We start from the raw sequence: 15679 nt of genomic DNA on the forward strand, positions 1-15679 counted from the left end.
GAGATAATTAAACAGAAGTGATGTTGTGACAGACGAAGCATAATCGTGTGGGCTATTTTGCAGACAAATAAAACAAACAAAAAAACGTATACACTTTTAAAAATCTGATCCTACCACTCTGTTGTTTCTGAGGTTTGATAGACTATGGTAGCCTACTGTACAGAATCTGTTTGAAATATCAACATTTCAATTTTGCCGCCATACCACTGCATTCCCTTTTATAACCCTGAAATGAAAAGCTAACGAGGACAGTTCCCCTTGAACTGACTGCAGGTTCAAAGTTGATCAGATTAAGTGTATTTGTGATCCTCCCTCGTACACACTCTGCCTGGGCACAGTGTGAGAACAGCTCCCACAGAGAGACAAAAATACCTTTTGGAGGTGAGTTGCCATTATTTTTTGCAATTTATTAATCTTCTTATTCAGTTTAAATGAATAAGGGGTGTTTTCCAAGTTGATCAATAACATAAAAAAAGCATGGCCTAAGTTCTTCGTGATTATGGAAATTCAGCTGTAGGCTTCCTTGAACCTATATTCTGAATGAACTTTATCCTGTAAAAATCCTATTCTCATTAAGATAATATTAAACTGATTTGTCAATGGATTCAGAGACTGATCTCATTGACTGTTCTCAGGGTTCAGTATGGTATTAAACCTAGTTAACACAGAGGTACATGGGGGTTGTTGTTGTTGGAGTGTACTTTGGCCGTTCAGTTGAGCCGCTGTATTAGTCTATTGCTCAAATCTATTATATGACAGTCTCTGTTTTCCAGCAGATCTTTAAGTTGACAAAATGTGGTCCTCTGTAGCTCAGCTGGTAGAGCACGGCGCTTGTAACGCCAAGATAGTGGGTTCGATCCCCGGGACCACCCATACAGAAAAATGTATGCACGCATGACTGTAAGTCGCTTTGGATAAAAGCGTCTGCTAAATGGCATATTATTATTATTATTATTATTATAAAATACAAGCTCTCCGAAGGACACATTCAACCTCTGAAATCTTTTGGAAACGCAGTAGTCCACCATTGTAGGATCAAAGACCACAATATTATTGTTAGTTTAAACAACACATGGACCCTTCCCACTGAGCAAAAACAGGTTGAATCAACGTTGTTTCCACGTCATTTCAACAAAAATAATGAAACGTGATGATGTTCTCAACGTGGAAAACTGATTGGATTTTCAAAAAGACATCAATGTTCTAACCAAATTCCAATCAGATGGGGAAATGTTTGGTTGATTTTAAGTTGAATTCACGTTAGTTGGTAACTCAACCAAATGTCAATTAAAACTAGACCTTGAACTGGTGTCTGTGCCCACTGCCCAGTGGGTTGAATGACATGATACAATAATTATTTGAAATATCTGGGGTTAATAATATCCAGCAAATGCATATAGCAGACAGCTAAATATAAACACATTCAATATCAGAGAGATAGCTTACTCCCAATGACTACCCAATCAAAGTTTTTTTTTTACAGAATTGGCGCATGCTGTGGCTCCTCGCTTCTATCTGAGTTGTAGAGGTACACATGTAGTAGGGTTTTCAGGTAGTTACTCTGTTCCAATGCAAATGCCATAATCATCCAAAGGAATCACCTACATGACAGGTTTGATGCGTTAAAAAGTAGCACCATATCACCCTACCTGGATCGGTAACGTTTACACATAGTCACTGCGGTTGAGGACGGAACGTTTCGATGGTGTCTCAACCTCTCTTGATAAGACGGAATATTTGGTTGTTGCACATAAATAATCCTCAAACGACAGGTGTACTGAGACTGCTCGCTTCTCCGCAGTAAGGTCACTGACAGCCACAATTTCTACCTTTTTTGGGGGAGATAAGGGTTTAATTTATTTTATTGAACGTTAATTAAAGTATTTCACATTTAACTGTAGTCAAGTCCACAACTATGCGATAGCATAAGGGAGCCACACCCAAAATACACTGCTTTATGTTTAGCTAAAGCTACTTTAGCTAGCTATCTAGTTTCTCTGTGTGGTTATAGTAAACAACACAGTGAACACCAATGCCTGGCATTAGTTAGCAAGCTAGGTCCATGTCATTGCATGCCCTTTCTTTGACATTATTCTGTCTCGCGAACTGACTAGCTAGATTGTTAGCTGAACCAGTAGGCTTGAGGAGACGAGATCCAGGATCCTTAAATTCAGCTCTGCAAACGTTGTAACGTGAAAATACGATTGGTACTGACCAAAATATAGACTTTTGCAGAGCATCTATCGTCATTAATGCATTTACGGACGGTATGTACTTCCAAAAACGGTCTAAATTAAAATAATCTATTGTTTCTTTTCAAGTGCGCATGCGGCAAATCCAATATAATCGCTCATTACTGACAATCACAGGTCGGTTGATACAGCAGCATTACAGTATCACGAAAGGTACATTTATTTAGACCTTTGTTGGAAGTACATGGCGTGCAGAACGGCAGTAATGACGATAGTTGCTCTGCAAAACTCCATATTTTGGTGAGCACCGAATGTATTTTGACATAACGTTTGCAGAGCTGGTTAATGGGACTTTGAAGTGAAGGATCCCTAGGCATCAGAGGAGATATTGTCTCCTCAAGCCCAGGTACTGGTTCAAGTGCTAGCTAGCTAGCTAATCTTGTTAACGTTAGTCCTTCGTGCAAACGTAACTAGCTAGTCTAACATTGAGGTGAATGGGAGGACCCTACAAAAAGTGACTAATCCCTCCCCAGGAGGTTGCCAGCTTTAGCCTAGCAACTAGGTTCACTTTCTCAAACTGTCACTGGCTGGTGGGTTGCAGAAGTTAAGTGGCTTTTTACTTTGCTACATTTCTATACCCCAAACTAGTTTTCTTGATTTTTCATGTGAGGCTCTCCACATTTGACAGCTAACCCAATCAATCATCTTACTATACTGTCCCAAACAATGACCTGATTTGTCTGTTGATTAAGTGTCCTTAATTGGCTTGAGGGCCTCTTATCTGTAGGTCTTATCCGCAGGTCTTTGCCCAGTGTTTGTGGAAACAGTTAAGAGCTTAGTCAAATGGCCTAAATGGTATTAGTTAACAGGCACAGAGAATTTACCTGCTCGTGTGATAGGAACTATCAAATCAGTTGGCTTATGGACTGTAAGGAAATGGACATTGGACGTGTTAATTATTAGAATGGAGGTGCGGATTGGGTTAAGATCAGAGGTCAAGCACTAGAAGTAACAAGAGCTAAGGTCTGGCCAACTTTTCTCAGTCAACTCGGATTAACTTTTTGCTACGATACTTTGCTGATGTACAGTACCAGTCAAAAGTTTGGACACACTTACTCATTCCAGGGTTTGTCTTTATTTGTACTATTTCTACATTGTAGAATAATAGTGAAGACATCAAAACTATTAAATAACACATACAGAATCATGTAGTAACCAGAAAAGTGTAAAACAAATCAAAATATATTTTATATTTGAGATTCTTCAAAGTAGCCACCCTTTGCCCTGATGACAGCTTTGCACACTCTTGGCATTCTCTCAACCAGCTTCATGGCAGTCACCTGGAATACATTTCAATTAACAGCTGTGCCTTGTTAAAATGTCATTTGTGGATTTGTTTTTCTTCTTAATGCGTTTGAGCCAATCAGTTGTGTTGTGACAAGGTAGGGTTGGCATACAGAGGACCAAGTCCATATTATGGCAAGAACAGCTCAAATAATCAAAGAGAAATGACAGTCCATCATTACTTTAAGACATGAAGGTCAGTCAATCCGGAAGATTGAAAGAACTTTGAAAGTTTCTTCAAGTGTAGTCGCAAAAACCATCAAGCGCTATGATGAAACTGTCTCTCATGAGGACCGCCACAGGAAAGGAAGACCCAGAGTTACCTCTGCTGCAGAGGATAAGTTCATTAGAGTTACCAGCCTCAGAAATTGCAGCCCAAACAAATGCTTCACAGAGTTCAAGTAACAGAGACATCTCAACATCCACTGTTCAGAGGAGACTTCGTGAATTAGATCTTCATGGTCAAATTTCTGCAAAGAAACCACTACTAAAGGACACCAATAATAAGAAGAGACTTGCTTGGGCCAAGAAACACGATCAATGGACATTAGACTGGTGGAAATCTGTCCTTTAGTCTGATGAGTCTAAATTTGAAATTTTTGGTTCCAACCACCGTGTCTTTGTGAGATGCAGAGTAGGTGAGCGGATGATCTCCGCATATGTGGTTCCCACCGCGAAGCGTGGAGGAGGAGGAGGTGTGGGGGTGCTTTGCTGGTGACACTGTCAGTGATTTATTTAGAATTCAAGGCACACTTAACCGGCATGGCTACCACAGCATTCTGCAGTGATACGCCATCCCATCTGGTTTGGGCTTAGTGGGACTATTATTTGTTTTTCAACAGGTCAATGACCCAACACACCTCCAGGCTGTGTAAGGGCTATTTGACCAAGAAGGAGAGTGATGGAGTGCTGCATCAGATGACCTGGCCTCCACAATCACCCGACCTCAACCAAATTGAGATGGTTTGGGATGAGTTTGACCGCAGTGAAGAAAAAGAAGCCAACAAGTGCTCATTATATGTGGGAACTCCTTCAAGACTGTTGGAAAAGCATTCCAGGTGAAGCTGGTTGAGAGAATGCCAAGAGTGTGCAAAGCTGTCATCAAGGCAAAGGGTGGCTACTTTGAAGAACTCAAATATAAAATATATTTTGATTTGTTTAACACTTTTTTGGTTACTACATGATTCCATATGTGTTATTTCATAGTTAGATGTCTTCACTATTATTCTACAATGTAGAAAATAGTAAAAATAAAGACAAACCCTAGAATGAGTAGGTGTGTTTAAACTTTTGACTGGTAATGTATGTTTATGATTCTTTCTCTGCTGTGGGATACTCCAGTAAACAATTCCTAAGATCAGAAGTTGTCCCTGCACAACAGAAGAAATTCATTATTCATATACGTAATTCTCATTCCTGCTCTTTCTCTCCAGGTCGGCATGATGGCCCAGTCAGCAGACAAGGCTCTGGTCCTGGGTGTGTTGGCTGGAGCGGCTGGCCTCAGCCTGGGCGCCGTGGTGTTATACAACAGCCAGAGGGCCATGCCACAGAGTGGACACAGTGAGCAGTACCTCAGCAGTAATGACCAGCGGGCGGCCGGAGCCAGTATGGTGGTGGGTGGAATGCTGGGTCAGGCTGAGGTTCTAGATCGTCTTGGAGCCCTGATCCAGTGTGTGTCAGAACTGAAAGATGAGGTGCGGGCGCTAAAGAGTGCCATCCCAAAGCTGCAGGACCACGTGAGGGATGAGCTGAGAGGACGCAGCGGTGGGGCTCAGGGTGGCGTGGCTCGCATCAGGGCAGGCCCGCCAAACCGAACTACACCCACACGCAGGAGGAGAGTAGCAGGGGGAGTAGCCAGAGCTGAAGGCCAAAGCTCAGAGGAGGGGGCTGAGAGCGAAGGAGGGTGAGTCCCATCTTTCTCTCTGGCATAGTCAGATGTTGGTTGTTTCAGATACAGGGGGGAAATCCTCACATCATAATGATTTCATAGAAAAAAATAAGGAAATGTTCATAGTATTTGAAATGCCTTTATTTCTATGTTCAATGGAACAGCTCAAAAACTCTGACTTGTTTTGGCATGTGATTTCATTTAAAATGTCCTATAACGATACACTAATATTCACTCATAGTGATTGTAGTAGGCTACATAATCTCCTCTGTCCAAGCATCCATCACACCCTTTGGCATTTTATACTCAAATTCTGGTTTCCTCTTTGCCAGCTGCACCACCTTAACTATCCCACCTGTACTTGATCAATATCTTAATAAGCCAAAGTCACAAGCTCACCCTGCATCACCATACTTTTTGACTTTCTCAATCATTATGTGGTAAAAGAAGAAGTACTGTATGTGAATGTGCCTGGGGTGTCAGAGAGTGGAATCTAGTGCCACACGCCCAGTCATCCTCCATCTGCAGCCAAATACCTTGATCACACGTCAGGCTTGAATAACATAAACAACAGATGTCTGCTTTTAAATGCACACTTAAAATGATTCTTTATGAAAACAATATATTAACAGGTAAGTAGTGACTATTAAAATAAGGCACTTGTGTTGTTAAGTCAGGCCTAACTTGCAAAGCTTTTCATGGACATGAATGCGTTCAGAATGTCTTCTTGTCTCAAAGCTTTGTGGGAAATGTCCGGCCTATTGCTTGATATTCATATTATCTGAAAGACGGCACCTTACACAGAGCAATGACCCCAATCACTGCCCTGGGGTATTGGGATATATTTTTTTAGACCAGAGGAAAGAGTGCCTCCTTCTGGCCCTCCAAGACCACATCCAGCAGCATCTAGTCTCCCATCCGTTGGGTATGAGGATTACTCTGACGGTGTGACAAGAATGTCCTAACGGACGTCCAAGTTATGGCTTTCCCTTTTTCATGTTCAATAAACATACATGATTTTGGAACCACAAGCCACCACCAGATGGTTTTTATTACCATAATTGCAGCCTTCCACTATGTCCCATTTCATACACAAAAGAGAAGTGAAAATATGAGACTTTGAGGCTGTTCTGTTACGCCTGTACACAGAATGGTCTTGATCTCTGAAAAAAACATATTAAAGCGTGTTTGATGTTTTCTAGTGGTGAATATAAATGGAGTAAAGAGAATGATGTTCTGAGACTTCCTTGAAACAAGAATGCTGTGGATGAATAACTTGTTATAGCGTTACGGGACATCACCTGGATTGACCTTTCCAGTACTTTCACTAAGCATGCATAAAATAGAGTGCCAAGAAAAAGAAGCATCCTACCTGGTCTGGCTTGGCATCCAAACCCAGCAATGTGGGTGGGGCAGAGGAGTGTAATGGGCTGCAGATCAGAGCTGGATCATGGCACCTCCCCCCAGTTAGGTTAGCTCCAGATTTATATCCTGGCAGAAATCTGGCAGCAGTCGCCTTGGAGCAATTCTGGTTGTAACAACATAACAAGCAGGCCAACAGCCAGCCAGAGCACTTTGGGTAGTTAATTACTGTTTTGTGTTTTGGTGTCTTACTTCAGTGTATCTGTCTCTTTGGCTCTTCTATCTTTGTAGTGAAAAAGCTCATAGACTGGAAGTTATGTTTCATAAGGTATACATTACTGTATCACATGATGAGGACTAGGTCATATCAGTCAGCTAACAGTCAGCATCTGGATAACATGTGTGAAATGCTTGATAACAAATGTGATATCAATAGAGAGGTATACTTTCTGGGTGATTTTAAATATTGACTGGCTTTCATCAAGCTGCCCACTCAAGAGAAAGCTTCAAACTGTAACTAGTGCCTGCAACCTGGTTCAGGTTATCAATCAACCTATCAGGGTAGTTACAAACAGTACAGGAATGAAATCATCAACATGTATTGATTATATCTTTACTAATGCTGCAGAAATTTGTTTGAAAGCAGTATCCAAAGCCATCGGATGTAGTGTTCACAATATAGTAGCCATATCTAGGAACACCAAAGTTCCAACGGCTGGGCCTAATATTATGTATGAGGTCATACAAGAAGTTCTGTAGTGATTCCTATGTTGCTGATGTGAATAATATTTGTTGGTCTATAGTGTGTAATGACGAGCAACCAGACGCTGCATTGACACATTTATGAAATTGCTTATCCCAGTTACTAATAAGCATGCACCCACTAAGAAAATGCCTGTAAAAACGGTTAAATCCACGTGGATTGATGAGGAATTGAAAATGTTTATGGTTGAGAGGGATGAGGCAAAAGAGATGGCAAATGGGTCTGTCTGTACAACCGATTGGCACTGCAAATTGAGAAATCATTTGACTAAACTGAATAAAAAGAAGAAGAAACTACACTATGAAACAAAGATAAATGACATAAAGAATGATAGTAAAAAGCTTTTGATCACCTTAAATGAAATTTTGGGCAAAAAGGCAAACTCTGCTCCATCATTCATTGAATCAGATGGCTCATTCATCACAAAACCCACTGATATTGCCAACTACTTTAATTTTTTTTTTTCATTGGCAAGATTAACTTTGGCATGACATGCCAGCAACAAACGTCGACACTACACATCCAAGTATGTCTGACCAAATTATGAAAGACAAGCGTTGGAATTTTTAATTCCGTAAAGTAAGTGTGGAAGAGGTGAAAAAAGTATTATTGTCGATCAACAATGACAAGCCACCGGGGTCTGACAACCTTGACTGATGATTGGCAGAGAGATATTGATGATAAGATGATTGGGGTGGCTGTTTTGTTTGACTTCAGTGCGGCTTTTGACATTATCGATTTTGATATTATTGATCATAGTCTGTTGCTGGAAAAACATATGTGTTATGGCTTTACACCCCCTGCTATATTGTGGATAAAGAGTTGCCTGTCTAACTGAACACAGAGGGTGTTCTTTAATGGAAGCCTCTCCAACAATCGTGCAGTCAGGTGCCACAAAGAGGGACTTAGGAAAATTGCAATTGACTCAGAAAAGGGCAGCACTGCTGGCACTTGGATGTACACAGAGAGCTAACATTAATAATAGGCATGTCAATATCTCCTGGCTCAAAGTGGAGGAGAGATTGACTTCATCACTACTTGTATTTGTGAGAGGTATTGACATGTTGAATGAACCGAGCTGTCTGTTTGGACTACTGGCACACAGCTCGGACACCCATGCATACCCCACGAGACATGCCACAAGTTGTCTCTTCACAGTCCCCAAGTTAGGAACAGACTATGGGAGGCGCACAGTACTACATAGAGCCATGACTACATGGACCTCTATTCCACATCAAATAACTCATGCCAGCTGTAAAATTAGATTTTAAAAAACGGATACAAATACACCTTATGGAACAGAGGGGACTATGAAGCAACACAAACATAGACACATACATAGAAACACATGATAAAATACGCACTATACACACATGGATTTAGTGTTATAGATATGTGGTAGTAGAGTAGAGGCCTGAGGGCACACACTTAATATATTGTGAAATCTGTTATGAATGTATTGTAATGTTTTTAAAATGTATAACTGCCTTAATTTTGCTGGACCCCAGGAAGAGTGGCTGCTGCCTTGGCAGCAGCTAATGGGGATCCATAATAAATACAAATATCAGGTCATCGGTTCTCCCACCTCTGTAATCAATGTAGTTTTGTTTATCCTCCTCCCTGTTGGAGAAAGAGTTGCATACCGAAGTATGGTGCCTCAGCCTGCCCTCCAGCAGATCCAGCAACTTGCTTTGAGTGGCAGCTGTCGGCCCCATCAAATGTTCAAAATTACATCCCGGGTTGTTATGGTTTGAAAGAAATCAAATCACGCACACACACCTACCATAATTAAAGCGCCTTTCCCTCTCCCCTGTGATTTGTTAGAGCGGGAAGGGGGAGAAGGTGCAATGGAGAAATTCCAGCCCTTAGGGAATGCTTGGCACTCACCCAGAGGTGCCTGCTACACCCCTAATCCTGACATCACATACATTTTAAAGGGCTTTGGTTGTCTGTTGCACCGTGGCTTGGAACTGTAGGAAATAACAGCACTAGATTATATCCTTCACTGCTGAGATATCTTTATTAGAAAACCATGCTATGGTGGGTGGGGCAGGCTTCATGCTTTTTAGTTTAGAATGCAATTATTTATGTAGTTTAGAGGCATGTCCTACAGCAGGAGGCCCAAAAGTTTCTATATATAAAATAAATAAAAACATTTTTAATTTTTGGTCAACAAAGTCTCTAAAATCACCAGGAATTCAGCTAGAAATGTGTTTTAATTTAGGAACTCTGTTCCGAAGTCTTCCCACAATAAGAAAAGAGACATCAGGGTTTGACATTCAGGTTTTCCAGTGGCACACCGGGCCAGTACCAAGTGCAAACTACTGGCCCGGCCCAAGATCACAGTAAAAAGGACGTTATGCACGCAGATTTCAATCATGAGTGATTTCATGTTTCATTTGCAGTCTGGGCAAGTACCTTATAGCCTATAGAGGGCTTGCAGTTGCGTCACAAATCACCTAGCAACCACACACCAGGCGCCATGATGGAAGACCACAGTCTATATAAAATTAATATAGGCCTACCATTTATGCACTCCAATGGCCATGATGCGCTTCCCGGCGGCAGGTAGCCTAGCAGTTAAGAGCGTTGGGCCAGTAACCGAAAGGTTGCTGGTTCAAATCCCAGGGCCGTGTCGTGGAAATTCGAATCAAAAGGAAGAGAGACTGCAGATTCTTCAAACAATCATACTTTAAGATGGATAATTAATATAGATAATTAATTATTGCAATAATGGAGCTGGTCAACGAACCACCCGTAGGTGATTCATTGAGAGACCAACATTACAAAAAATGCAGAGATCTTATATAGTAGACCTAAAAATGCTTGTCCTGGCTGGTTCCACCCCTCCCCAGCAGATCGGGCCATCATGAGCTACAGTTGAAGTCGGAAGTTTACATACACTTAGGTTGGAGTCATTAAAACTCATTTTTCAACCACTCCACAAATTTCTTGTTAACAAACTATAGTTTTGGCAAGTCGGTTAGGACATCTACTTTGTGCATGACACAAGTAATTTTTCCAACAATTGTTTACAGACAGATTATTTCACTTATAATTCACTATCACAATTCCAGTGGGTCAGAAGTTTACATACACAAAGTTGACTGTGCCTTTAAACAACTTGGAAAATTCCAGAAAATGATGTCATGGCTTTAGAAGCTTCTGATAGACTAATTGACATCATTTGAGTCAATTGGAGGTGTACCTGTGGATGTATTTCAAGGCCTACCTTCAAACTCAGTGGATCTTTGCTTGACATCAAGGGAAAATCTAATGAAATCAGCCAAGACCTCAGAAAAACTATTGTAGACCTCTATAAGTCTGGTTCATCCTTGGGAGCAATTATCAAACACCTGAAGGTACCGCGTCCATCTGTGCAAACAATAGTACGCAAGTATAAACACCATGGGACCACGCAGCCGTCATACCGCTCAGGAAGGATACGTGTTCTGTCTCCTAGAGATTAACGTACTTTGGTGCGAAAAATGGAAATAAATCCCAGAACAACAGCAAAGGACCTTGTGAAGATGCTGGAGGAAACCGGTACAAAAGTATCTATATCCACAGTAAAACGAGTCCTATATCGACATAACCTGAAGGACCGCTCAGCAAGGAAGAAGCCACTGCTCCAAAACCGTCATAAAAAAGCCAGACTACGGTTTGCAACTGCACATGGGGACAAAGATCTTACTTTTTGGAGAAATGTCCTCTGGTCTGAGAACTGTTTGGCCATAATCACCATCGTTATGTTTGGAGGAAAAAGGGGGTTGCTTGCAAGCTGAAGAACACCATCCCAACCGTGAAGCACGGTAGTGGCAGCATCATGCTGTGGGGGTGCTTTGCTGCAGGAGGGACTTGTGCATTTCACAAAATAGATGGCATCATGAGGAAGGACAATTATGTGGATATATTGAAGCAACATCTCAAGACATCATTCAGGAAGTTAAAGCTTGGTCGCAAATGGGTCTTCGAAATGGACATTGACCCCAAGCATACTTCCAAAGTTGTGGCAAAATGGCTTAAGGACAACAAAGTCAAGATATTGGAGTGGCCATCACAAAGCCCTGACCTCAATCCTATAGAAAATCTGTGGGCAGAACTGAAAAAGCGTGTGCGAGCAAGGAGGCCTACCAACCTGACTCAGTTACACCAGCTCTGTCAGGAGGAATGGGCCAAAATTAACCCAATTTATTGTGGGAAGCTTGTGGAAGGCTACCCTAAACGTTTGACCCAAGTTAAACAATTTAAAGGCAATTCTACCAAATACTAATTGAGTGTATGTAAACTTCTGACCCACTGGGAATGTGATGAAAGAAATACAAGCTTAAATAAATAATTCTCTACTATTATTCTGACATTTCACATTCTTAAAATAAAGGGGTGATCCTAACTGACCTAAGACAGGGAATTTTTACTAGGATTAAATGTCAGGAATTGTGAAAAACTGAGTTTAAATGTATTTGGCTAAGGTGTATGTAAACTTCCGACTTCAACTGTATACTTATTACGGACACAGTATGCTTTACATTAGTTCTCTTGTTGTTATTAGTTGTTGTTAGTTGTTATTAGTCCCGTCCTTCAGCTCCATTCAACACCTCCCATCTATCTCTTAACACTTCTATTTGCCATATATTTTTCAACTGTGATGTTTCACAAATGTTCTGAACCCTTCTATTCTAATTTTTTGTACAGATTGTAAATTGAAAATAAACATTTTTGCTAAAAGTATTGTTATATTATTTATCGATTGACTATGACTTTTCAGATCACCCAGTAGTGCTATCTGCAGGGTTAGCTTCAGGTAAATATTGCAATCCTTCAGCCATTCCTGGACCTGTGACCAAAAACAAGCTACAAATGGACAGTACCAAAACAAATGATATAATGATTCTGTCTCTTCGCAGCAAAATCTGCAGAGCTGGGAAGATTTGTATTCCCCATATAAATAACATTATATTGGTAGCAAGAATTATGTATAATAATTTAAACTGAAAAATTCTACGTTTTGAATCCGGCGTCGTTTTGCGTATCAGTCCATAAACCATTTGCCATGGATCGGTACGTCATAAATCTCTTCCCAACTATTTTCCAATCTATATGGACAGCTGTCAATCCTTTGGTCCTTAAATGAAACTGGTATACTTTTTTATTTATCACAATTTTCTTTAACCAATTATGGTCTTTAATGCAGGGCCAACAGACAAGTTCCTTACTTTTTCCCCCTTCCACTTTCCTCTTCCATTTTTGCGGTAAGGCTGCAATTATTTGGTTGTAATTTTGGGTAGAGCAGACATTTCCATATATTTGTGTTAGCTGCATGTGCGACAACTCCACCAGTCCTACCTATATCATTTACAAAGATAATACCTTTTTATTTTTATTTTTTATTATGGTTTTTTATCTTTCCCCTTTCTTTCTCTCTATCTCAGATTACATATTAAGGACATTTCAAACATTTCGTGTACCAGGATTACAGTTTAGTTTTTTCAGTACATTTCTTATCAAAATAATTCATGTGTTCAATCCAAAACTCAGAAAATAAAAACTTCAGAAAATGTAATTTGTGTGCCCTTTTATGGTACATTCTCTCTAACCTGTGAAAACCCACTAAAACCACATTAAAAGACCCCACCCAATAGATCAAACATGGTATTAACCCACTAACAAATATTCATAACAGGTGTGTTGTGTGTGGGTGCTTGCAAACCATAGAGTAAACCTAAAACCCATCAGATGATACAGTGTCCCTTTGAGCAGATCAAACACATTCTAAAGTAAACAATCCCAGAGCCCCTTTCCGGTAATCTTATCATTTTAACCTGTTGCATTGATTTAGTCAAATATAAAACCTGTTGTTTAACAAATCTAGGACCTTCAAAAAATTGGTGCTGTCTTATCAGCTTAATATTCGGTACTAAAACTTTTACTTGGATCTACTTTAAATTTAAACACTGTTCCACGTAATGGAAACAGATTACCGTTATAGATTACATTACCTCCTTGCTTAAATCACTGGTCTTACCCAAACTATAGAATTGAGTAATAATAGGAAATTGTCAACTAACGTCTCTTACAGCCAGCTCTAGCCCAGCGGGCATCACACGCTTTCACCCGCGGCTTATCTATTTGTCAGTCTCAAGGCTCAATCCCTCTATTCATTATTTAACCTTGTATTGAAACCTCAGCTTCTTCAATTTACTAAAATATGGCATTATTAGAGTGCTATCCAAAAAACACTAATAACATATTACCATTCACGTACTGTCAACACTCGTTACAGTTTACGTCAACCCTCCTTTTCAATGTCTTTGTCACTGTCACTTATCATAAGGTTTAGAAAACAAAACAAACCAAACATGATAATTCTGTCCTTATTAGAAGGCATTGTTTTCATTGTAGTCTATCCTAACAATGTTACTCTATATTTTATTATCAACCTATGTTGGAGATTCACTTTCTGCTTATAACTTCAATTTAATGTTGTTGTAGTCTTGTTTTATTATGCAATTATTAATGGCCATGTTTAGTTAATTCAATTGAAAGTTGTCAAATGTGATCATGGTCACAGCTCTATCGCAATTTCCGATCAGCTGTTATTAGAATGCATTAGATTTAGGTAACAGTCCATCCGATTAGACTACAGGTAATTAAACAAACACCGGCTGTTGTTGACAAGCATATATTCAGTTCATATCCATATTATCAATTATTTGATTCAGTGATTGAAATTACCACCCCATTCTCAGTAGCCTGTTCCAGCAGGCTATGGGGCAGATGTTGCTGGGCCAGTGGGCAGCCCTGAATGTCAAGCCCTGGACATATGTGATCATTGCTCAGTGTAATCAATGTATGAAGTTATTGTTATTTTCAAATACAATCTCTTTTTGGGCTTAGTTGTGGTCAATTTGCAGTGTAAATGATTATGTTCCGACCATCCACTCCGACAAAAATCATCCCACGTCTGAATCTAGTTGCCTACCCCTGTCCTAAGGCATGGGTGCACAACGTGTCTTTTTATGCTTGTACAGTAGCAGAAGGCTAGTAGTGTACAAGGGTTCTAGTAAAAACAATGTCCTTGGTTGTCATCCTTGATCTTAAAGAAATGCATTGCCGGAGTATCACCCAAGTAAAGCACATGAGTGCAGTGTAACCTGTATTTTCTCTTTTGAACTTCCTCAACATGTGCAGTAATTAGAAATACATTGCTACTGGGAAAATGGCCATCCCTCTATTTGAGGCTGTTGGCCTTCTTGAAGTTCCTCGTTTTTTAAGCCCTTTTTCAGGCCTGTGTGTCAAAACTCAATAGGGATTGAGTAGCATCTGCAGATAATTACATGTTGATTCATAAAATGGCAAAAAAAAAGTCAGTCATAATTTTTCATCTGGTGTGTTTTCAAAGATATTCAGACCATGACCAGCGGTGACATATTTGCAGATTGTGCTGGGTCTTGCTGAAACACGAAGCGGCTATAGCAGGGTACAGACAGTACTCCGTACCGCACTGACGTGTGACAATATATACAGCACTGGAAAAAATTAAGAGACCACTGCACATTTTTCTTAAATCAGCATCTCTACATGTATGCCAGCCATTCCATTCCAGTGTCTGTTGAATTCCAACACAGGCACACCTCATTCTACTGAATTAGGTACTGATTAGGTGATCACATGAACCAAATCTTATTTAAAGAGAAAGTATAAAAACCACTGCTGTGGTCATCACTATCCTCTTGCAATAGGACCAGCTGGATGGCAAAAACAGTGCTAATAGTACCTCAAAAGAAATATTAATCAAAACATAACTATTGACCATGCCAAAAGAGTTGAAAAGGAAAGTTTTGAGTGAGTAAAAGAAGGGTTCAATTCTGACTTTACTGGCAAAGGGATACAGTGAGCGTCAGGTTGCTTCCATCCTTAAAATTTCAAAGACGGCGGTTCATAAGAACAAGGTCAAGCAGCAGACATTGGGGACAACAAAGCGACAGACCGGCAGAGGGCGAAAACGACTCTCTACTGACCGGGATGACCGCCAACTCATTCAAATGTCACTCAACAACTGTAGGATGACATCAAATTTGTCTTTTTGTGAAGGACGCATGAATCAAGCCACGTACAAGGTTGTCCTGG

The 15679-nt window shown here is 40.3% G+C and overlaps 1 protein-coding gene across 2 annotated transcripts in view; it reads left to right on the forward strand.

Annotated features, from left to right (window-relative positions):
* The first annotated feature begins 314 nt into the window (after positions 1–314).
* LOC311110574 (regulator of microtubule dynamics protein 2-like) overlaps positions 315–15679 on the forward strand; it is a 90111-nt gene continuing 74746 nt past the window's right edge. Inside the window, exons 1-2 of one of the 2 annotated variants that reach the window (XM_084153084.1) lie at positions 315–381; positions 4970–5439. In XM_084153084.1, the coding sequence (XP_084009210.1) occupies positions 4976–5439 (464 nt within the window). In that variant the 5' untranslated portion in view covers positions 315–381; positions 4970–4975. Of the gene's footprint in view, positions 382–1743; positions 1806–4969; positions 5440–15679 lie in introns of those variants that run through there. The other variant, XM_084153085.1, reaches the window with a different exon arrangement.

This window comes from Coregonus lavaretus (assembly GCF_964263955.1).
Source record: "Coregonus lavaretus genome assembly, chromosome: 36".
NCBI lineage: Eukaryota > Metazoa > Chordata > Actinopteri > Salmoniformes > Salmonidae > Coregonus > Coregonus lavaretus.